Raw genomic sequence first — 23,877 nt, forward strand, 5'->3', positions numbered from 1 at the left:
TTACAGTTTTATATTGTGGTATAGATATTTTTACACATTTCTTAATTATTTTACATTTTAATTGTTATATATTATAGTATAATGCACATTTGTTTAAATACTTTGTTTCTTATAATTCTTTGTTTAAATCCCTTATCTAGAATGGGAGCAACTGTAACCTAACCCACTAAAGTGTTTCTGTTTCAGCTATCATGAGATATAAATGTATTTTTACAGTTCATTAGTAGTTAAGTAGGTTAATTAAACGCATATCTACTTTCCATAGCCTAAATTCCCAAATATAATATAAACACCTCATAACCATTAAATATAAAATTTGCAGTGTTTTGTTTCTTGTATTGTTCAACACTTAGTTTACCAAAACTAAAGGTCATCAAAGGTCATCCACCTGTCAAATTATCTGAATAGGTTTGTTCAGTCAACTCTAAACCCATTTTAGGCTATGCTCTCCCCCCAACAGATGCTTACTGCGGGGATGCAACTATTATTTAATTTTTGTCAATAAAATGTTGAATAAACCAAATATATATGAATAAGTACCAACAGCCCAACAGTTAACTCCAAAACATTCAGTTTACTGTTATCTGAGAAATAAACAAAGCATCAAATCCTCTAACTTGAGCAGCTGGAACCAGTGGTTTTTAAAATATTTGGCTTGAAAAATAATCAAAATGATTAATCAATTATCAAAGTATTTGCAGATTCCTTTTCACTTGATTGAGTGATCTATTAATTAACTAACTGTTGCAGCTCTAGCTCACTGGTGTGCGCTTAGTTCTCAAGGGGGCAGTGACGTTGGCAACTTCCATGTTTGTTGCCACGTACCTATCCTATTAAATGGAACAGTTAAAGGCGTGTTTGTAAGTTTGTAAAAAGAAATATCTCAGAAATTGTGAATTTTAGGGGAAACATTTAGCTTTCTTTGTTAAGTTTAATTAGCATTGACATTTTAAAGTTATACTTTGACTTTCTTTGCATGGCTTACATATTGCATTATTTCCAGTGCTAACAAATAAACATATGTAACTCTTATATACTCACTACAAAAACTGTATTCTAATATAAGACTGTCATTAGTCACATGATCTCATGGGAGAAAAGAAGAATGTGAACTTGAAAAGGTTAAAATGTGTTCTTGTTGGAACATCCAAGTCCAAAAATTCAGTTTTTATTAGTTCAAACTTAACCATCAAAAAAATGCATCAGATACTTCTCACTTTTCACAAGGTGATTATTACCGAGAACAGAAATCCTTTTGATAAAATAACATTGACCAAGCAGACATTAATGGGTTCACTCATGTTTGTTTGACAAAATTCTTGAACAAAAATCCTGCATCACAAAGAGAATTTCTGTAACTACCAAGCAGATAAAGGGATTTTTAGTAAATGTTATGTTAATGCGGTGTAATGTAACAAAGCAGGTATATTCCAGATGAGTTGGTGTGCAGATGCTTAAACACTTACAGTATTTATTAAAAAAGGTACATCTGTATTAACAGTAGTTAAAGGTCAAATCTAAATCGATCTAGTCGATCCCGTCAGATTTATTTTTCAGTGAAGTAACAGGGATTTAGCGTCTGGAGTAGAGAGGTAGTCTGGCACAAACAAACATCTCAGGATTTAAGGAGATAAAGATCACAGATTCTTTTCACAGGCATGAAGTTGATGAGTTGGCTTTGGTTTTGTCAGCACAAGTTAAGACTTGTCATCCTAATCATATACTGACCTGCTAATAACATCAATGTTGGCAATCTATAAAAGAAAAAGAAAAACAAGGCCGCCCATGGGAGGACTAGGAATGCTTGCAATGACAGAGTATGAAACAAGAACACAAGAGTCTGCACTAACTACATTAAGACATTTACTAATCCTCCCTTTAAGTGCAGAAACACATCATTCATTTACAGGATCAGAGAGCCAATTAAAAAAATAATTTAAAATGCAAACATCTCACAACTTTACATTTACACTGCAGTGTTGTGTACCTTAACTGAAACAACTGTGCATTTCACCCTATTTCAGACTCATTCAGATAATGTACTCAAATACTCTAACATACAAACCAGTGAGCGCTTCACGTAAAAAAATAAATGTTTGAGCCGAGGCTACATGTCTTTGCCGGACTCAACTTTCTCCTTAAGACGAACCAATGGGAGTGTCCACATACTGTAAAGGAAAAAAGGACTTTGGATATGCTTTCGTCAGAATCAAACTATTCAATCGTCTTCTCCCTCTCTTCAAGTAAAGTACGTTGTTATGGATCCTGTCTCGTCACTGCTATGTTCCCTCACTGGGCCAGGCAGCAAGCAAGCAAGCAAGCTGGTGTGCTCTTTGTTACTCCTCACACAATGTTTCGGGCCAGCACAACCCACGGGAGGAGGGGAAAGAAGCAGAGGGCATGGTGGCAGCCAGGTTTGGGGGGACGGACGGACGCAGGTTACTTCTTCCTGTTGTGTTGCCTCCGCGCCTGCAGCCTCTGGCGAGCTCCAGATGGCTTTGATCCGGCTCCAATAGAGAAGGAGGGAGTCGCTGGAGACCCTGATGATAAAAACACACAGGATGACATTAACATTTATTTCTAGTAGAGTTGGTTTTAGTTGCAGTATTGCCAGTCCAGAGTACTGTACAAGCTTAAACTGTTTTATTATAGCCTAACGTTAACTTTTTACTTCTGCCGATTGTATTTACGCTCCAAAAATCAGCTGGAGAGCAAAAACAGGGAAAAAGAAACAGGGCGAGCATCTTTTCTACGGATCACTCTTCTCCCCATTACCTTTGCAGTTTGGTCATTTTAAGACCCGTTTAAAACTTTGTAGACCGTCATGTTGTCATGCCGTGTTTCTCTGCTTCCAATGACTTCAACAACAGGTTCAAATTGAAGGCTCCTCGACCAATAATTATAATCATTGCCTTTTAGGGATCAGGCATGAGAGCTCAAAAACACAGTAAGAAATGTTAAGATAACACGCAAGAGCAGCAACAGCTGGGAATACATTAGTTTCCACTGTGGCGTCACAGCAGTTGACAGCTAGAAACATTGATTAACATTAATGACCTACCAAAGGGAACAGCGTTGAAGCCTTGGACTGGAGTTCCAGGACTTCCAAAGGGAATTGGACCTGCGGCGGCAGCACTCTGTCCGAAGGATGGTGTAGACGTACCTGCAGAGAAAGCAACACACAGATTGAGTAAACCAAAAAACTACTGGAGAAAAACCACTGAATTCTACTGGGACAGAAACCAATGTAGACCAGTTGTCAAGTTATGTTTTATATTGCAATCAAATGGACTTAAAACATGAATGCGTGTTTGACACACAGCGCACTGGAGCAAGATCCTGAAAATAGGGTTCATAAATCTTCTTCTTTTTATGATGATTCTGAATCAAATTGTGAAACGAAGAATCAAAATCACTTCATGGGAAAGATTCCCACCTGCACTTATAAATCAATGCATATATTGTGTTTGGAAATCCGAGAACAGTTGATCAGAACTTGCATGTTTTGTACAAATAGACACCTTTGATGACCTAAATACCATACCCTATCAAGTGTGAAAGCCAAAATTATGCGTCTGATTCTTTCAGAAATCTCACTGCAGCTGGGTTTAAAATATAAACATGCAAAAAATAAAGTTTTATTCCTTACCAAAAGCTGGTTTGTCAGTAGCAGCAGCCCCAAAGTTGAAGCTTCCCATCTGTGGTGCAGGATTATTGGGGGCCGGTGTTCCAAACTGGGGGCATGGCATACCAGAACCAAAGTTAAATCCACTGGATGCTGGCTGAGCAGGTCCGGAGGGAACCTGCTGAGCAGCAGCACTGCCAAACGTGAAGGTGGATGAGGAGGAACTCTGAGTCTGGGCTGCTGCACCAAAGCTCGGAGCAGCTGAGGGTGCAGCTGAGGGAGCGGTGGTGCCCCCAAAGGCAAAACCAGTGGAGCTTGCTCCAAATGCTGGTTTAGCAGGGGTCCCAAAACTGGTTGCTGTGGTGACGGCAGTTGACCCAAAGGGGAAAGGGGGAGGGGCGGTGTTAGATGCCGATGTGGATGATGCTCCTCCGCCACCTCCAAAGTTGAATGTGTTTGCTGCTGCCGCTGAGGAGCCGAACGTTGACTGTGCTGCCGGTGCCGCTGAGGAGCCAAACGTTTGCGTCGTCGGTGCCACTGAGGAGCCAAACGTCTGCGTTGTCGAGGAACCAAACGTCTGCGTCGCCGGTGCCGCTGAGGAGCCAAACGTCTGCGTCGTTGAGGAGCCAAATGTCTGCGTCGTCGGTGCCACTGAGGACCCAAAGGTTGTCTGCGCTGCCGGTGCCATTGAGGACCCAAAGGTTGTCTGCGCTGCCGGTGCCATTGAGGACCCAAAGGTTGTCTGCGCTGCCGGTGCCATTGAGGACCCAAAGGTTGTCTGCGCTGCCGGTGCCACTGAGGACCCAAACGTCGTCTGCGCTGCCGGTGTCATTGAGGACCCAAACGTCGTCTGCGCTGCCGGTGTCATTGAGGACCCAAAGGTTGTCTGCGCTGCTGGTGCCACTGAGGACCCAAAGGTTGTCTGCGCTGCCGGTGCCACTGAGGACCCAAAGGTTGTCTGTGCTGCCGGTGCCATTGAGGACCCAAAGGTTGACTGCGTTGCCGGTGTTTGAAACGAAGACTTTCCGAAGCTGAAAGTGGATTGAGTGGGAGCGGCAGCAGCAGTGGTGGAGGCTGTGTTGGGCATGGAAAAGCCTCCAAATGAAGCCGTGGCTGTGTTCTGGCTGGGTGCTGCCTGACTAAAGGCGAATATCTTCTGATTGGCTGCTTGAGGGTCTGGCTGTGTGGCACCAAATGTGAAGTTGCCACTGCTGGAGGTTGTGGTAGCAGCAGCAGCAGCGGGGGCAGCTGCAGCTGCAGTCGTGGTGGTTGCAGTTCCAAACTTAAATGTGCTCCCTGTGTTAGGGGCCTGCACTGAGGCTGAGCTGGTGCTTGTTGTGGAAGGTGCTGACCAGTTTCCAAAGAGGGATTTCACAGCTGGCTGGGCTGCAGGCTGTGTGGTGGTGATGGAGCCGATGGAAGCTGTACCAGTGGGGGTGTTGGTCATGCCAGTAAAAAGAGATGGGGTAACTGTGGTGCTGCTTGTTGATCCACCAAACATTGAGGATGTGATACTTGAAGAAGCAGTAGAAGCTGGGTTGGTTGTTGTGTAGGGTGGAGGCTGTCCGAAGCCAGCGCCTGCAGTGGCAGCTCCAAAGATAGGCTTGAAACTTTGGACAGGAGGTTTGCTCTCCGGGACTGAAGTAGCTGAGGTGGTGGTGGTGACAGAAAAAATGGGCTTGAACCCTGAAGCCAGCAGAGGGTTGGTGTTACTGACAGATGCTGAGCTGATGGCGGGAGCTGGAGCAGTGACTGGGTTAGAGGCTGAAGAAGCAGCGGGGGTGCTGATCTGGCTCATCAGTCCAAACAGGCCTGTTCCTGCTGCAGGCACAGTGCCGATGGAGGGCTTGGAGACCTGACTCAGCACCTGAGTAAAGGCAGAAGGCTGCTCCAAACCAGCAGAGGACTGAGCCTGTGAGGCAGGAGGGAGCTGTGGGGTAACCACTGGAGTCGAAACCTTCAGGGTTAAGCCACTGGGTTGCACCGGTGTGGATGACACTACAGACACAAACAAATAAATTATAGATTATTTTTCTGTCTGTCTATCGACTAAGAGATCTGTGTACTAATCGTTGCAGCTCTAATTGCAAAGATGAGTTTAGAACTTTCCTTGGAAGCACGTACCTGTAGTTGTGTTGACAGCAGATGTGGAGCTCGCAGGAACGCTGATCTTCATCCTCAGAGCCTCCAGCAGTGGGTTGGGGGATGCAGGTGCTGTGCTCACACTGATGCTGGGATCCAGGTTGATGACGGGGATGGCAGAGCTGGAGACTGACAGAGGAGCTGCCAGAAGGCTGCTCAGGGTGATGGCAGTAGAGCTGGCAGAGGAGGCAGGCTGGGTGGAAATGGTGGCTGGGGGAGCGACAGACTTCTCTGGCTCTGGAGCTAAACAAAGACAAATCAACGGGAAGGTCAGAGGTCAGGCTGGGGAGTCACACGAGTGTGGTCAAGTCTAACAGTCCTGACACATCAGCCCTTTAACATTTCCCCCGACAAAAGCACAAATGAAAAGATGGTTCACCATTTGGAATAGGGAATTATAATTACTCGAACTATTAATTAATTATTCAAATATTTGGAGATTATTTTTGTCATTTGAATAATCGATTAGTCAACTAATTATTGCAGCTGTCATTTGGAAGAGTAACTATATTATTCAGTTGGAATACTCGAGGGATTTGACTTTTGAGTCACGAGTCGGCAAACGGATATTATTTCAAGGTTAAATTTACAATGAGTGGCAGCCTGACACGATTCCAGTGTTTGAGTCTGTACGTGTGAATAATGTGTCAACAGTGTAGAAGTTAAAGAGCTCAATGGTTTATTCCTGTGGCTGCTTCCACTCACCAGGCGTCTCCAGGACCTTCTGGATCTTGCTGAGGGCAGCCTTTTTCTCTTCATCGAGGTCTTTCGCAGTGATGGTGTAACCCAGCTCTGGAGGTGGGGGCTGCAAATCAACAAGCACCGAGAGTTTAGCAGAGAAATCTAGGTCACTGCGACACACGACTATGTGGACAATGTGGCACTCCTTACCAGAGAGATGTGATCGTCCCGGTGGATCGACACCAGCTGGATCTTCCGTTTTCTCTTCCCACCGCTACCAGCAGAGTCTGCTGAGGGAGTGACCGGGACCTTCGGGACTGGAGTCAATTTGGCTGCAACATAATAGACAATGAAATTAATCCAAATAAAAAAGATAAAACTTCTATACAGCCAACTCACAGTTGTTGGTATGGATGCACGGATCGGGTATCTGCACTGCTGATATTGTTAAGTGGATTGCATATCGCCAGGCGTGAAGTCGTTTCATCATCTGTGCCCCAGTTATTCTACTCAGCTGAACTCATTCAGACACAGTGGATGCAGTTTTAGTGCCACAGCAAATCCCTCCCTCATTTTATCATACATGAAGATAGTAGAGGCACAGTGGTGTGTGTGTGTGTGTGTGTGTGTGTGTCATATATATATATATATAAAAAACATGGTCACTATGTGTCATATGGTCATATGTCCAATAAAATCCTTTTGCTTTCCATTCTTACTTCAGCTCAATTAAAATAAACTCTTATTGCCCCTGGGAAAGTAGCCTCACACAGCTTTAACTATTAAATAAAATGCTCTGTCAATATTATAACGCCTTGCATAATCTGCAGCATAGAGCTTCGCTACAGAGGAAATCCTTTGTTTACTACACAAGACGACCACTGCAGATAAATGAGACTCACATGTAACAGGCGCCTTGTCGGCGGCTATCCGGTCTGACCTCACTGAGGATGCTGAGCTGGGAGATTGCCCGTCGTCCTCCCTGGTAACAAAACCACAAGTTACAAACTGTAATATGAAGATTAAATGTGGATAACTAGCAGGAAACCAGCAGAGACATACTTGGCTCTCTTGGCGGCGGCCTCTGGAGTCTGAGAGCGAGATGATCCGGGGCTGGACAGAGGCGAGCTGGGTGCTGACCTCTTCTTCCACTGTGACGGTAAACATGGAGATGAAGCTCAACAACTGCACTTGATCTCTGTGCAGGGCAATGTGTACTTTAATCTAGCAGATAAGCGTTACCTGGCTGAGGCCTAGTGAAGAGCTGTAGGAGCTCTGGATAGGGTTTCTCATGGAGCCTGGGGTTCCTCTCGGGGCATGGACCCCACTGCCAGAGCTGATGGAGGAGGTGCGAGATCTCTTCATGATGGCATCCTCCGCCAGTGAGGTCATCCCTCTTTTCAGGTTTCCTGGCCTGGAGGAAGGAAGGAAGGGAAAGCATTCCCACCTACATTTAGACAGCCATACTATACACACAGTGCTTCACAGCGTCAAGATTTTCCACATGATGTCACTTCAGAAAAGTTAAACTTACTGTTGTGATGGTGTCCCATTGGGCAGGAGAGGCTCAAACGCAGAGTGTGCACTTCCACTGCTGTCGTTACGCCTTGGGAAACACAAACAAAATTACAAACATGCATAATATTTCAACTGACTGAATGTATGAACCAGGTCCTGAGTAGCATGTTAACAGTATGTTAGGACAGGGAATGTATTACACAACATTGCTGGCTTCATCGATCTGCTATATTGTCACACGTAAGTGCCTTTAACATTAATGTTCCCTCAGGAATTGCTTCGGTGCCGTTGCTCCTGATCCATGAAGGTCATTAGTGCCAGTGGAGAAGCTTGTTAGCTCAGCTCCTCTCAGCTTTGTACCTTCTTTTGCTTTTCTGCTCCGTTGTGAAGCTTCTGTCCTCATCTTCCACTTCTCTCTTGCGGCTTTCCCTCAACACCTTGAGGACACTTTCTCTGGAGCAGGGGTCCACAGGCGCCCTGGGGAGCCCCGTGCAACTCAGATGGTCCAAACTAAAAGCCAAACAGGTGACAATAAAGCACCAGTCAGTGTTAACAGTCATATCTGTGGCACGAACAATCACCAGAGTAGTGCACAACGTGTCAACAAATACAATAACATATAATATAAAGCTCTATAATAATAGCTTAAAAAGGGGCAGTTCACCGCAAAATCAAAAATACATATTTGTCTTCTCGTCTGTAGCAACTATTTATCAATGTCGAGGTCTTGAGAGTGCCGAGTGTTGGAGATATCCGTCTTCTTCCCAATATAATGGAACGCGTGGTGCTCAAAGCAGCAAATAAAAAACACATTTGAAATCTCCCCAGCCGTGTTCAGCCAGCTCAAGATAACCCACAGAACTATTTTCTTTCTACCGTATCACAGCGCAGACAGAAGCGTGCGTCTACTCGTGGACAAGAGGCTCGTCTGAGCTAAGTAACGTTACAGCCCAGCGGAGGACGCCGCCTCTCGTCCACGAGTAGACGCACGCTTCCTTCTGCGCGGTGATACGGTAAAAAGAAACAGTTTCTACATGAAACTGCTCACGAGGTATGTGGCGTATCTTCAGTAAGCAGGTCATTTGTGAAAACATGATTTTGGGGTGAACTGCGAGACAGGATATTGTTCTGAAAGCACACTTTGAAGCTGGAACACAGTGATGTGAAGTACAGTGCATGCGGTTTATATCAAGATGGACAAAATAATAAAAACAGTTATGAAGAACGGACTACGTGTTGGCATGAATGTACAGACCTGGGGGAGCTGTGGTGGTCCGGCCGGGCGATCTTGACAGTGACGGGGCTGAGGACCGCTGAAGAGTTACGAGGGCTGAGGATGTTTTTCTTCCTGAAGCCATCCCACTTGACAGGCGGTAGGACTCCCACTTGTGAGACCCCCGGCTGCTGCAGGGGGTAGTGACGCTGGGGGGTGATGGTGAATCTGCCCACTGTGTTCATTGGCTCCCTGAGAGGAAAACAGTTTTAAATACAACATAAATTTACATAACAAAGAACCTCAACTGTGACTTAAGTTCTTCATTACTATGTAATTCAGTCACAAAGCTCAAACTTGATTCTTTAATCATCTTCAAAGTTATTTTCATGATCCTGTAGACACCCGTCTGCCCCAAGTAAACATTTCATCACTACAGGCAGACAGTTGACATCTTTGAGACCACAAAAACTTCCTTTGAAAGTACAACATGAGATATTTCCTCTAAGGTTTGAGTAGGAAAGACCAAATCACAGAGTAGCGTGCAGACTGCTGAGGTCAACGATGGGGCATCCTCACAATATGGTAAAAGTGTCAGCTGTGCACTCCAGGATCATTATACCATGAAGCCACATGCACACCTATACGGTCATATGCAACGTTTGATTAAAAACAACAAGTTCATGGTCCTTTCCTGGTAAACAGAAAATACACACCACAGACTAATTAGTAATGGTGATTTTTTGTATGGGGGGTAACCAAACAAATGAGTCTTTCATATCAACTAGAAGCAAAGTTTGCACCTTTTATTTATTCACAAATTGACAATATGTTGAAATGTCTATTAAATATCCACCCCGAGTTAGATACCTAATACACTTTGCCTGTTGAAGTGTGCCGATGAAAGGCTGAAGAGTTAATAATTAACGTTAAAACCCGCCAATAAATTGAACCTTTATCTCCTGCCTCCTAACGGACGGAGCTCACGATGATACCGCGGTGTTTGTTGATGAACGTACCCCACAAATGACAGCCTCCTGTTCGGCGTGTAGACAGCATGGTTGGGTCTGGACAGTTTCTCCCGCAGCTGCTCTCGGGGATTTCTCCCCGCTCTCGGCCTCCCGGAGTCGGCGGTTGGACTTTCGTGTTTCACGATGTAACTCCCCATGAGGAAATCCCGGGGGCTGAACAGAAACGAGTCAGTGTTCAAGGTTTCCCTCCGATAAATCCCAGTTTCAACGAGCCTTTCTCGGAAGTGTCCCTCTGATTCTCGGAGCTCGGTTTTGTTTCTGCCGCTCTTCGTTGGCCCCCGTGCGGCAACCGACACGCCGGTCCCCTCCCCACCCCAAAACCAGCGCCGAAGCACGGCTGGAACGCTCAGCCCAGCCCGCGGATTGAGGCCTAACCTGGCGGGAAGCGGTTCTCCGCTGTGATAGTAACACACAATACAACACACTGCAAGAATTAAAGTCGCCCAAAGAAAATTGGAAATATAATAAAATGCAACACTAACTACGCATAAAGCAGAGATAATAGCTATATGTTTCTCTCTCGGTGACATGGCGGCAGCGCGCCGCCGGAGGACTCTCATATCCCATCATGCTGCTCTTCTTACGCTTTTTTCTTCTTTGAATTGTAGGACCTTCGGTGGTTTGCTCACCAGCGCCATCTACCGGGCTGGAGTTTGTATTACACCTATTTTCTTTTTTAAAACTTTATTAAACACAATACCATTTACAGCATACAGGGGTCCCCCGTACTATAGGGGGGTCGCGAAATTGTGTGTAGATAAAGCAAATATTTTTTATTAATAATAAATCATCATTTATTATTTTATTTTTATTTTTTATTTGCACATTCACCTTCGCACAGAACTCCGACAGTAATTTGTGGAGAGAAATTATTCCAAAACACAAATTCCATAAAGTACAATATTCAGTAGTGGAATGTAACTAAGTAGCCTACATTTAATCCTAAAACATTAGTTAATCATTATCATTAGTTAATAGTTCAAAATGAACATCTCAACCAACTACAACATTAAAATCCTGCTCTTACATTAATGCATGAGAAAACATAATTAACAGATGAACCTTCTGGAGTTAAAAGGTCCAGAAAGTACCTTTGAGTTCAGATGAATTTTTCTACACAACCTTTTAACTTGCACAGAAATGACCAAAGACAACTGGGATCAACAGGATGATTATTTTTTATTTAAACACAACACAAAACTTCACGGTTAACATAGATTAAATGACATATTATAATAAAAACACAGAGTGAACTCATTATATGCTCATGTAGAGAAACAAGGACGGTTTATTTAGCCAACATTTTCTAAAATACAACTTCTTTTTCCTTTGCAGTGCTGCTGTTTTTTGCGCTGAGTAGGGACATTTGGACTTCAAAGGTTTTGTGAAATGCACTGTAGTCCACACGAAAAGCCCCCTTCTCCAAGGAAATGCACGACTCAAATCGGTGACCCCAGAGGACCTCGTCCTCTGTGTAGGACGTCCTCGCCTGGCACGTCATACCTGCAACACAACAAAGCGTTAGAGGCTCAGGTACATGTCACTTTATCGGAGAAAAAAAACCATGACAAATAAATTCAGATCAGCATTCGCATCAGGATATATGTGAGGTAAGAGTTTCATTATCTTATATCCGCTATTATGCAGATATTTACTGCGTCTGTTGTTCAGAAATCTGGTTTTCTGTTAACATGTTGACAAATTAAACATGACATTCAAGCACTAAAGTTAAGATGTCTTCTGATGCCGTCAAGCTTGTCGTTGATACAGCCACAGCTCCCGCTGTGCAGCGTGTAACTCTTTTTTCAGGACAGAAAAGGATCTGAACAAACAACGTTTTGAAATGTAGCTGCATTTCTATGGACATGAACTTAGTTGGAGTTCAGCGCACGACTTAAAAGTACTTCTACAAACCCGATGCTTCCACGATGCCCTCCAGGATGACAATGATCTCAAAGGTCTCCCTCTTCAAATGTTCGGACCCCACCTCCCAGAAAGGGCTGCTTTCATTGATGACGTGGGTGATGGTCTGCGGCTCCACCAGGAGCAGCCGGTCTCCCCCGGTGTCGTAGCCCAGATTGATTTCCGACTGCTCCAGTGGGATGAACTCGCCCTCCTTGGTCTGCCTGGACTTGATGAGCTTGGCCCGGATCTTGGCATCCACCATGTGGCTCGCTCTCAGATCCCCGATGCGGAAGAGCATGCACAGCTTCTCGTCACGCTCACATATGACGCAGTGCTTGCTGAAGATCAGCGTCTGGGCTCTCTGCTGTGGCCGGGAGATTTTAACGAACATGCAGCCCACCATCAGAGCGTCGATGATGGAGCCGAGGATGGACTGGACCATCAGGATCACCGTACCCTCAGGGCAGTTAGCGGTCACCATCCTGGAGCCATACCCGATGGTCCTCTGGCTCTCTAACGACAGCAGCAGGGCCGAAAGGAAACTGTCTACATTTTGGAAGCACGCCTTCCACTGCGGGTCGTGAACATGTGCAATGTCGTCACGCAACCAGGCACCGAAGAGGTAGATCCCACCAAAGGCCACCCATGTGAGAATGTAGCACATAGTGAAGACGAGAAGGAACCAGCAGAACTTGAGGTCCACTAATGTGGTGAAAATATCAGAGAGGAAGCGACTCCTTTCTACAATGCGTCCCAGATTGACCCTGCACTTGCCATCCTTGGTGATATAACGCTGGCGTTGGTTGCTGGCGGTGACGTGCAACGAGTGGTCGTCGCCCAGCAGCTTACAGCGTTTCTTGTGACTCTTTGCACCGTTCAGCTTCTCGATCGCAGGGACGGGAATGTTGCTGCTGCAAGTGGAGCCTCTCGATTGCCACCTGGAGCTGAAACGCTTGAGTTGTCTGTTGTGACGTGAACTTCGAGGCTTCGGCGTCTCTTCTTCTACTGGTTCCAGAGGAGCTGCTTGGATGATGTGTGGCAGGTTGGGCTCGTGCTCTGCCGGAGAGAAAGCATGAGAGGACTGGCTGCAGGGACTCTGGGAGGGAGAGGCCTCCTCGGACAGTGATGAGCACTTAGAATAGTTCAAGTTGTGGATGAGGGAAGCTCTTTGTGTGGTCATCATGGCAGATACACTGGATTTAGCTGTAGCCTGTAAGGAAAGAAAACAATATAAAACTACATGCAAATGATATAATCTGAAGTTATGACGTATATTAGGCTCAATTGTTGACCGTCTGGGATCAGATAGGCGTCAGACTGACCCCTGACATCATAGATCCAATTAAGACGAAAGTGACAGAAGGGCCCATGAGTGCAGGATACCTTGTGAGTGTAAGGAGTGTAGCGGAGTGATTCTGACTGTGGTCGCGGCAGGTATGCCAGCAGATGTTTGGCGATGAGAGTCTGCGTCGGGGGAATGGAGTTCCTGCGAGGCTCGAGCCTGACGGGGCTCCTCACGTGACTGTTGCACTGAACGTCTCGTGGCGTCTCTCTGCTGCAGATCACGGTGGAGATCATTGCTGACGTCCTCAAGGTGTTGATTTGTATTCAGGTTCTGCTTCTGTTCACAGAGTTAAAACAGAAAACATCTGACTCTAATTTCTTATTTTATCTTTGTTAAAGTTGCAATGATGTTGATTTAGACATTTAGTATTTTAAAGTCCTTATTCCTTCAGAGAATAAATCCTGCGCTCTCTGCAGATGCGTCTATATGTGCAAAATGTTGCTCCACGTCCTCATCAGCGTGACGTTCAGTCTTAAGTGTGTCTCAGTCCCTTCTACACATGTAGAGATTATCACTAATCCTCAAAATTAATCGGAGAAACACCAAAGAACAGAGTGGATTTGAAAAGATTACTGACTGTGTTCACCAGAAGGCTTAGAGAACAAATGTATAGGAGCACGTGTTGTCCAGATGTGTCCAAGTGAACTGTGCTAAAGTCTCCTGTCACTGGTGTGATAATTATATCACAACACACACACACACACACACACACATGCAATGTGAAGTGAGATGCAGATTTGACTAAAGAGGGAATTTATCCAGGAAAGAAAGAGTATGGAATAAGTTCTATCCGTGCAAAAGAAACATGAAGATCTTTACAGAAACATCAAAACTAAAGAATATTTGTAATCCATAAGTAAAACAAACAGTAACTAATATACTTAATATGTATTACTAAATATTCACATTTAAATACACACATATGCATTTCTATACATAATACACCTGATACGTATCTGCATATTGACATTATGTTAATACTGTAAATACATTTCTTCCACTGATTTATCTGCAGACGAGTTCACAAAAAGAGAAAACATGAACTTACTTCTGTAGAAGGAACCGTGAGAGGAACACAGCTGCAGCCAGAACTCAAGCTCCTTGTTGGACTCATCAGGTTTAGATGGAAGAGACACCAAGTAAATGAGGAGCTTCTGCTGTGCACTGTCCAGCTGTTAGTCTCCTCCCCTCCAGCTGTTAGTCTCCTCCCCTCCAGCTGTTAGTCTCCTCCCCTCCAGCTGTTAGTCTCCTCCCCTCCAGCTGTTAGTCTCCTCCCCCTCCAGCTGCTAGTCTCCTCCCCCTCCAGCTGCTAGTCTCCTCCCCTCCAGCTGTTAGTCTCCTCCCCCTCCAGCTGCTAGTCTCCTCCCCCTCCAGCTGCTAGTCTCCTCCCCTCCAGCTGCTAGTCTCCTCCCCTATATTTTGTTTAATGTTTGGTCTAATTGTGGTTGTATTGTGTTATTGTTGTTGAGAACTTCTTGATGGTGCGTCTCAAGGTTATTCTCAATACAGAATTTCCAATAAATACATAATAGATTTCCTGCACAGACGCAGATTCTCAGCAGATCTGTGCATGTGCTGACAAACAGCACAGGCAGTTACAATTTGTTCCTAACACACATTCATCATCATCATCATCATCATCATCATCATTAAAAACAAACAGTTCTGAAAAGTTGAGTGTTTTGGTTTATTTGGACAAGTAATAAATACATAATAGAAGAGTTCAGTTTAATGGCTTGACAAGAGATGCAAGGTCCGGGTGTCAGTCACGACTAAATGGTTATTTAAAGGCGTTTAGGTTCAAACAAACTCTCCTGAAATGACATCAGTACCGAAAAGCTGAGACGAGCTACAGATGAAGGTTGAGTCACGATGTGCATCACCCTGAATACGTCATCACGTGTCAACAGATGGCAGGCCGCTGGTTACACAACCTCCGCTGGCTTTGTAAAGCCCTAAAGCTATAGGTCTGAGGCTGCAGGGTGTGAAGAAGCCTCCGTGTAATCTGCGCAGGACTAATTGCAGTCTGACTGCAGAGAAGCAACTTCTCCTTCTGATTGATTAGAACCAGCTTAAACCGACAGCACCTCCGTCCGACGGGGCGACTGTGTGACGAGCGGTTCGAGCGACACACACACACACACACACACACACACGCATATATTCAACGCAACAGAAAATGGAAATGAAAAAAAGGCATGGATATTTTCCTCAGAGGAAAAAGTGCTTTAGTATCTTTGCACAAAGTTTCTATTTGATTTTTGTCAGAGCGGCAGCTCTCCTCTCCGTGTTCTGAAACAAGGCTCGGATCAGATTCTTCACCTCCGAACTGGAGAACTCCAACGCCAGCGGACCTTTACCGTCGGCCCACCTGTGGAAACAAATCAGCCAATCACAAAGTCCTTCTTTCTATGCTGCGGGGGCATGACGTAATAAAATAAAGTCTTCTGTTTAAATCAGCCGTCAGGATATAAAAACCTGCTCCTCAGTGCAAACAACGAACTACATCTGCCTTACCTGTCGACTATCTCCTGCAGGTTGGCACGCAGCACGATCACAACCTCCTTGAAGGTGCTCCACTTCCTCACGTAGAGAGGCACTTCCTCCTGATACTTCCTGTTCTTGTTCTCCTCGGCCAGAGGGATGAAGACCAGCGGACCTTCCTCGATGAGGGTTTGGCACAGAGTGTGGAGGTGCTCCCCGTCCTCAGAGGAAATATCCTGTAGACGGTGAAGTGAAGGAGGATATCATCCTATCGTATCGAGACTTTTCTGTGTTTGAACAAATCTGGCTCTTTAAAAAAGGGACAGTTCACCCCACAACGCGATTAAAAAACACAACAAACCTCCAGCATCATGATTTTGGCGATGACCTCGGAGATGGCTGTGTTGAGGAGGTTGCCCATGGCTTTACAGTAGATGCTGACTGGGAGGACGTCCTGCCACACCGTGCCCAACTGCTTCAACTGATGGATGACCTGCAACACAGGATCACTGTACGAGTGAGAGGCAGTGCATGAATGAACGTATGAATTGAGCTGCTTCATGCCGTCATCGATGAAGTTTAAAAGCTGCACCGCAGCCTCACAAACTGAAGATCTGAATCAACGTCTTTCTGATGCACTCACCTGTCTTACTGCTTTACTGGCTGCAATGTAGTTGTCGTCGTCATCCAGGTTGCAGAAATTGTGAGCTGTGGAAAGTCTCTCCAACAGTTCAGCTCTTTGGACGTTCATCTGCGCTAAGAAGCACTGAGCGCCTGGAGGGAAATGACACAAGCGTGCGCAGCATGTTGATATTTCCTGTAAAGAAGTTTTGGCTCCGATGTGCAACTACAAGAAATATCAGAAGCTTCACCAAAACAAATAGTGACGTGTTGTCCAAGAAGTACGTTATCAAGGGAATACAGGGATCAACAGTTCAGTTAATACAATATAATAAAGATATATATAACAATAATGCCCATTTCCAGACATGTTAATATCTATAAGTATATACTTTTATACATGGAGAGATAAAGAGATAGTAATTTTATATATATATATATATTTTAATATTATCTTTATCACAAATTTAAATATATATATAAATATAAAAATTAATATATATAAATATATATATATATAAAACAAATTTAAATATATAAATATAAATATATAAATAAATATATATATATAAATATAAATAAATATATAAATAAATATAAATATATATATATAAATATATATATAAATATATATATAAATATAAATATATATATAAATATATATAAATATATAAATATATAAATATATAAATATATATATATAAATAAATAAATATATATATATACACACACTCTTAAAAAGAAAACAACAACACAACATTTCTGTACCAAATGTGATGTTAATGAGGCCGACAGTTGCAGCACTATTTGTTTACCCAGTTTCCTGAATCCAGGCACCATGTCAACAAATGTTGCGATGCCCTCGCTGAGTGGGTGTGGCAGGTGAGCTCTGTAATGGTGGCCCAGGGTGAGCAGGTGGTGAGCCAGGTACATACAGTTGTTGTGCTGGATGGCAGCCAGGTGAGGGAACTTGAGCAGGTTCTCCCTGGATGGAGGCGCAGGGAAAAGGAGGCAGTTATTTACACCTGCAGGAGAAACGTGTCGGTGTCTGCTTCATATTATATGGAAACATCCTTACTTGTGGTACGTCGGTACAACATCGTAGAACAGCTGGAAGACGTTTCTCACAGTGAAGAAGAGTTGTAACGCACTAAAAACAACAGACAAATCTAATAAATAAATAATGCTGAATAAAGTCAGGGGTGTGTTTTCTGTTTAGAAACATTCGACCTCTTACAGAAGACAGTTATGTCTGAGCGCTGTAACATACCAATGTGTGGAGCTTCCCACGGCTTCACACAGGGTGTGGAGAGCCAGCTCCATCAGCTGCTGCACTGACTCGCTGATGCGACACGCCGGCAGACACAGAGTCGTCGCAGAAAGCTGCTTCGTGTTCTCCATCCTCATCTCATCCTTTGTGGTCTCCTGCTTCACCTTCAGCGCTGAGGCCGGCGCAGGCAGCTTGGGAAGACGCAGCTTGTAGTCTGGGGTGATCTATGAGAGGAAGGTTGAAGAAGAAAACTCTGGATACTTTGTTTGAACTAATTAAATGATTAGAATGTTGCATTATGGGTAGTTTGAAGCATTAACTAGTGAGCTTCCTCAAATCTGTTCACAGTGCGTCTGTCTTTAAGCATTAAAAGTGTTTAGTAAGCGAAGTTTATCCTTCGTGTGACATGTTTCATGCCCATAAAAGGACATAACTTCCTGGTGAGTGATGCATCTTCTAATGTCAAATTTCATGCAGCCCGAAATGACAGAATGTCGGACGGGGACTTGGTTCACGTCGAGAGAAGGCTTCATGGTTGGGGACTATCCATCTAACTTTTGTGACTAAAACAGCGAAACATTACACCAAAGTAAATAAGATGCATATTTAATGTTTTCCATTTCAGGTGTAATCACCCCGAGCTCACACATACTTTAACGGTGTTGTGCATCTTGGAGGTCATGAGTTTGCGGGCCGCCACGATGACATCCTTGCACTTCTTGCTGGCAAAGTGACAGTTGACATCTCTGGCGTATTTGAGCAGGTCTGTGGAATCGCCCTGCAGATACTCCATCTCCTTCAGACACTTCTCAAACTCCTCCGTTTCCTTGATCACCTTGAACACACACAGAATGTATTCAGTAAAGATTCTGCGCGTGGGGTTCTGGGTGCATTACAAACTGCTGTTCGGTTCGTACCGTGTTGTATTTCTCCAGCTGGCTGCTGTTGTTGGGGATGGAGTAGAGCAGACACTCATGGATGATGCACTGCGAAATGTCCTCCCAAATGAGCTCCCCCAAGATGGCCGAGAGCTTTTTATCGCCGATGGACACATCTGAGAGATAATAAGTAAAACACAGTGACATGGAGAAAGCTTTACGCATGAGACATCATTGCTCTGGGCCCGGCTGTACTGTACCGAGCAGGTGTGAGTGCAGCGTCCTGAGCACCAGGAGCAGTTTGCTGTAGACTTGTGAAGGAGTGGATCTCTCCTCGTTGCTCTCCTTCAAACACTGTAAGGCCAGGACAGTTCCCTCGCCCGTTACCCTCACCGACAGTGACGGGTACATCACCAACGGCTTCAACATGGTCTTCAACAGCACCTGACCTGGACGACAACAGAAACCAGCACTGAGCAGGTGCTGACGTCGGAGACATTGTGCATCGACAGCTAGATCGATCGCAGGATTTTCCTACAAAACAACTCAAACAAAAGTTACGTTTGTCTTGAACACATCATCATTTTAATAGAAAGTGCTGCACATTCTACAGGCTCTTACTGAAGAGTTTGATCTTGTGCTGAAGGTCTCCCTGGATGGCCAGAGCTTGCAGGACGCAGCACAGCAGAGCCGGTGGTTTGGGTTCTTCGTCCTTACTGCAAGCGTGGCTCAAGTTCAGCTCCACCTTCAGGAAGGACTTCAGACCCGCAGGCTCTGGTGGCACACATCAAACAGTCACTACGACTGCCTCGAGCTCAGATGGGTTTGCTCTCGTGTTTTTGGAATGTCCAAAACAACAAATGCTAACAACTAACAGTTTTTAAAAAGTAAACACTCGGCAAAGTACGGAGCAGAGTGTACTCCATATAGTTGCATTAGCACCACATCTGACACACATTAAAAAGGTGTTACCCTTTGAGGACGGTAATCTCCAGATGACGAGGCGCTTCCATTCATCTCCCAGGTGGTAAATTAAGTTCTCTCTCTGCACCGTCAACTCGGAGCTGAGAGCACTGAGCAGCGGCAGCTGGGAGGTCTTCCAGCCCTTCAGGGAATCAACACTGGCCCTCGCCTGGGAGAAGAATCCGTCATATTAGGTCTGACCCAAATATTTGATTATTTCTTCGTTGGGTAGGTATTTGATTTTCTATTTTAGGATTTGAATATTTGTTTTTGTCGTTTTTTGATCCCCTCTGGATTACAAACATGTATGAAGCATGCCAAACCTTGCAATCGGTACAGCGTACGACATCCTCCGTCTTTAAAAAAAGACCCCCAAAAAACTTTAATGAAAAAGGTTTTTGTCTGCTAGTTCACTGCAGTGAGTTTGATGCACACGTGAGGGAGGACGGTTGTCTTCCTGGCTATAGGAGGTTATGTGGGTCATTGTCTAATTTTGTACACATTTTTATGTTTTTGCCAGCTCTAGTTCAGAGTGGAGGTCGTGTGGACTTGCTGTAAGCAGTTCTTACCTTCTCCAGCTGGTTGGCTGCAACAACATACTTCTTGTCCAGTAAAGCTTTGTTGAACTCCTGCATTGCACTGTGAAACTGAGGCACACAGGAGATATGAGAAAAGTTCAAACATCTAAATTATAAATGCTAAAAAAAACATATGACCATGTTTTATTTTTATATATATATATATATATATATATATATATATATATATATATAAGCTATATTTATTTATATAAATATATATAAGCTATATTTATTTATATATATAAGCTATATTTATTTATATATACAAGCTATATTTATATATATATATATATATACATAAGCTATATTTATATATATATATATATATATATATATATAAATAAATAAATATAGCTAATATATATATATATATATATATATATGTATATATATATATATATATATTTATATATATATATAAATAAATATAGCTAATATATATATATATATATATATGTATATATATATATATATATATATATAGATATATATAGAGATATAGATAAGATATATATGTATATAGAATAGATAAAGATAAATATAGCTATTATATATAGATATATATAGTGGATGATAGATTAGATATATAGATATATATTTATATTGAGGTATTATATATATATATATAAATAAAAGTAGAGGCTAATATATAGATATTATATATATATATATATATATAATAGATATATATAGATATATATCATATATATATACTATATAATATAGCTAAGTAATATATATACATATATAATAATATAAATATATATATAAATAATATATATATATATCCTTGACTATTTCAATTGTTACTTCATATCACATGATCTTTTACTCAACATGCATGTTGTACCTCTTTAGGTGTCTAAGCATTGTTATGACGATAGTATTTTTTCTCCAGCTGCTGCTTCAGCTTTGCATTCTCGGCCACAGCCACGTGGATGTTCTGCTGCACCTGCGTCCACAAACACAAACACAAACAGTTAAAAACTACGGCACTACTTTAACTCCAGCTGGAGTAGAACTGAACCCAGTGTGTTAATTTATAAACAGTTTCACACATACGTCAGTCTCAACACAGTTTTTAAGGACATCCATTTCTTTGGAGACCTCAGTCGACCTGCACCATCAGCTCCTCGGATCCTTTAAGACTCGGCAGGAAGTCACCATACTTCTTGTTTATCATGTCACACACTTCTTCCTGTGAAATAAACATGAAGAAAACAGAGTTCATAGATAAATCATCACAAGACCGTTTGTGTCAAACTGTTTGCAGTTTATGTACAATTACAGCCTTTAACTTGTGGCTGTTATTATATCATAACGCTCATCCACATGTAAAACAGTAGTTAACGTATATTACTAGTAAGTAATGTTGTACCTGTATTACTCTGGTCCGTACACATGATCACAATACAAAGGCCTGAATACTCATTTATAGAAAACACAGTCTTTAATCTGAATTAATGTTTTCTTTCATGCAACAAATTAAGGCTGATTCTGTGTTTACATAGAAAAACCCAAGAACAAATACAAATACAGGCAATACAACTTTAACAACAATGACTCACGTCTTAATTAGGTGCATTCGATCATACATTTCATTTACAATATAAACAGAGAGCAACAAAACATTGCATTTGCGAGGTAATACTAGAGATGTGTGTTTATCAATTGTTTCAGCTCTAAAACTAATTTAGAGCCTTAAAAACACGTACGTTATATGATAGTTTTCCTTTATTCGACTTTTGTGCTTAATTTGGCTATACTAAATTCATTTTTAAAAGTTTTGCTATAGGCATTATTTTCTCATAATTAAGCTTGTGTCTTCTGAAGCCTCAAACTTAAATATGTTTAGCATTCACCTTGTTTTAGGCTTTCCTGAGAAGTTAAACAAGAAGTAAGGTTGTCACTTTGAACGCACTCATGGAGAACTTCATCTAGTAGTGAAGGAAGGACTCAGATATTTAACTTTAGTAAAAGTACTAATACCTCACAGTAAAAATACTCTGTTACAAGTCAAAGTAGAAAACTATACATTATATCATGAGATTATTATTTATCATGCATTAATGTAAAAGCAGAATGTGGCTGAGGTGGAGCTAACTAATGATTATATTCGATTAATCTAATTATTTTCTCCAGTAATCGATCAATACTTATAATACTTGCGTAGAACACATAATAAACAGACCTACTGTAGGACAGTTATTTTTAAGGTTTTTAAATAACGTATTATTTTACTGAATATAATAGAGCCACGTAATCAGACGTCACCACTGAGTGTGCAGCACAGCTAGCACACTAGCTAACGGACTTGCTAACGAAAATGCACCTAATTAAACTAGCTGTATAGTCCGCTGTGAATTAGGTGTAGCTAATGTTTATTTGCAGCAAAGTGTTATTTCAGGGATGATCGTTAAAATCTAGCTAACGTTGGACAGAAGATCTGAGAAGTTTCATGCCTTTCAGTGTTAGCGCTAACTGCTAACATGGTTCAAACTTTACGTAGCTCAACGTAGCTAATGCTATGCTAGCTAGTGGATTACCTTCGTATCTTCCACCTTGCGCGACATTTTGCTTATTTTACAGGACAGGTCCTCTTTCTCCAGTTTGCCAGAGCTGGCGAGCACTTCAGTCACAAACGACGCCATAGTTTATCTATACAGGAACGTTATAATGTTTCACGAAAGTGTGACAGGTCGGCACAACAACAACTTTAGGACCCGCCAGGTGGTCTGATTGGTCCCGAGATGTCGCCGACTGGATCCGCCTTCCCCGCTTTCTTCTTCGTTTTTAATTAATGGCAGGGTGCTGCAATACCGCCACCTTCTGCTGGCTGTAGAAACTACACTCAGACAGTGGTAGAAGAAGCATGGGAAGAAGACATGTGTACTCTCTAAATCAGTGGATGAATCAGTCAATGAACAAACTGAGTGATTAAATTCAATGTTTTATGGATCTTTCATATTATATTCAATGCATAATCTGTACAGTTATTCAAAACAGTAAACACAATAGCTGCAGGACGTTTGTTTAAAAAGAGAATTTTCAATTTTCAACTTTTCCTGTGAATATTGCATCAGGGAGGAATTGTTTTTTTAGGAACTTTTACTACAATTCTGTCTGTATTATGTTTTTTATTTCAAACTATTAATAGGCTTATTTCTTTTTGACAAATTCAGTGTTTTCTTCTCCCTGCCAGTTGAGAGAAAGTCTGTGAATCTAGCATCTTATGTTCAGGTCTTTACCCTACCCTTATTCTGTGAGATTTTTAACAAAGATTATATCTTCAATAATAATCCAACCTTTAAAAATAACAATTTTAATTGAGTTTTCCTTCACAGAAATCCATTTAATCCTGATGTATAGGCCAAATGCATATTTTTTTTATAAAGGAGTCTTACACATAAAATCAAGACCTCCTGACCCCAGGTTGGAAACCACTGCTCTTAGTCACCTCTAAGACATTATGCGCAGTGCGCACAGCATGCTGTGACAGCTTCCAAAAATAAATCAGTCCCTGGTGATGGGCCTTTCTGATCATCCACTGCAGTGTGACACATATCTCGTAAATCTAATCTGGTTTATATACATTTATTTATGAACACGCTGATGCATCA

General features: G+C 42.6%; 3 protein-coding genes across 3 annotated transcripts; all 3 read right to left on the minus strand.

Annotated features, from left to right (window-relative positions):
• Window positions 1–1,128: 1,128 nt before the first annotated feature.
• pom121 (POM121 transmembrane nucleoporin) lies at window positions 1,129–10,826 on the minus strand. Its single transcript, XM_029447900.1, has 13 exons — window positions 10,199–10,826; window positions 9,222–9,431; window positions 8,327–8,476; window positions 7,983–8,054; window positions 7,691–7,862; window positions 7,511–7,599; window positions 7,351–7,430; window positions 6,659–6,780; window positions 6,473–6,572; window positions 5,750–6,010; window positions 3,650–5,623; window positions 3,062–3,163; window positions 1,129–2,540 (listed from the first exon to the last, which is right to left on the minus strand). The coding sequence occupies exons 1-13, from the start codon at window positions 10,768–10,770 to the stop codon at window positions 2,440–2,442; spliced, it is 4,005 nt and encodes a 1,334-aa protein (XP_029303760.1). The 5' UTR covers window positions 10,771–10,826; the 3' UTR covers window positions 1,129–2,439.
• Window positions 10,827–11,466: 640 nt separating this feature from the next.
• On the minus strand, window positions 11,467–14,567 carry LOC115018716 (G protein-activated inward rectifier potassium channel 3-like). Its single transcript, XM_029447901.1, has 4 exons — window positions 14,509–14,567; window positions 13,499–13,736; window positions 12,125–13,325; window positions 11,467–11,713 (listed from the first exon to the last, which is right to left on the minus strand). Exons 2-4 carry the CDS (start codon window positions 13,691–13,693, stop codon window positions 11,517–11,519), a joined length of 1,593 nt encoding a protein of 530 aa, XP_029303761.1. The 5' UTR covers window positions 13,694–13,736; window positions 14,509–14,567; the 3' UTR covers window positions 11,467–11,516.
• Window positions 14,568–15,128: 561 nt separating this feature from the next.
• Window positions 15,129–23,026, minus strand: zw10 (zw10 kinetochore protein). Its single transcript, XM_029449044.1, is given in 18 exon segments — window positions 15,129–15,831; window positions 15,978–16,180; window positions 16,306–16,437; window positions 16,588–16,718; window positions 17,381–17,550; window positions 17,644–17,715; window positions 17,836–18,059; window positions 18,488–18,670; window positions 18,753–18,889; window positions 18,974–19,162; window positions 19,335–19,487; window positions 19,686–19,845; window positions 20,246–20,323; window positions 21,095–21,148; window positions 21,150–21,209; window positions 21,320–21,367; window positions 21,369–21,455; window positions 22,804–23,026. Coding segments are annotated over 18 exon segments (2,307 nt in total). The 5' UTR covers window positions 22,909–23,026; the 3' UTR covers window positions 15,129–15,710.
• Between the last annotated feature and the right edge of the window lie 851 nt (window positions 23,027–23,877).

Source organism: Cottoperca gobio, chromosome 14 (genome assembly GCF_900634415.1).
Source record: "Cottoperca gobio chromosome 14, fCotGob3.1, whole genome shotgun sequence".
NCBI classification, from domain to species: Eukaryota; Metazoa; Chordata; class Actinopteri; order Perciformes; family Bovichtidae; genus Cottoperca; species Cottoperca gobio.

What these genes read in the sequence shown, in the direction of transcription:
- pom121 (XM_029447900.1), bottom strand. Translation starts at nt 10,770, where the DNA reads ATGAGAGTCCTCCGGCGGCGCGCTGCCGCCATGTCACCGAGAGAGAAA. An exon ending in AGGAGGCTGTCATTTGTGGG is followed by an intron (nt 9,432 to 10,198) that starts GTACGTTCATCA and finishes TTTTCCTCTCAG; the next exon opens with GGAGCCAATGAACACAGTGG. An exon ending in AATGGGACACCATCACAACA is followed by an intron (nt 7,863 to 7,982) that starts GTAAGTTTAACT and finishes TCCTTCCTCCAG; the next exon opens with GCCAGGAAACCTGAAAAGAG.
- LOC115018716 (XM_029447901.1), bottom strand. Translation starts at nt 13,693, where the DNA reads ATGATCTCCACCGTGATCTGCAGCAGAGAGACGCCACGAGACGTTCAG. An exon ending in ACACTCCTTACACTCACAAG is followed by an intron (nt 13,326 to 13,498) that starts GTATCCTGCACT and finishes CTTTCCTTACAG; the next exon opens with GCTACAGCTAAATCCAGTGT. An exon ending in GGGCATCGTGGAAGCATCGG is followed by an intron (nt 11,714 to 12,124) that starts GTTTGTAGAAGT and finishes GTTGTGTTGCAG; the next exon opens with GTATGACGTGCCAGGCGAGG.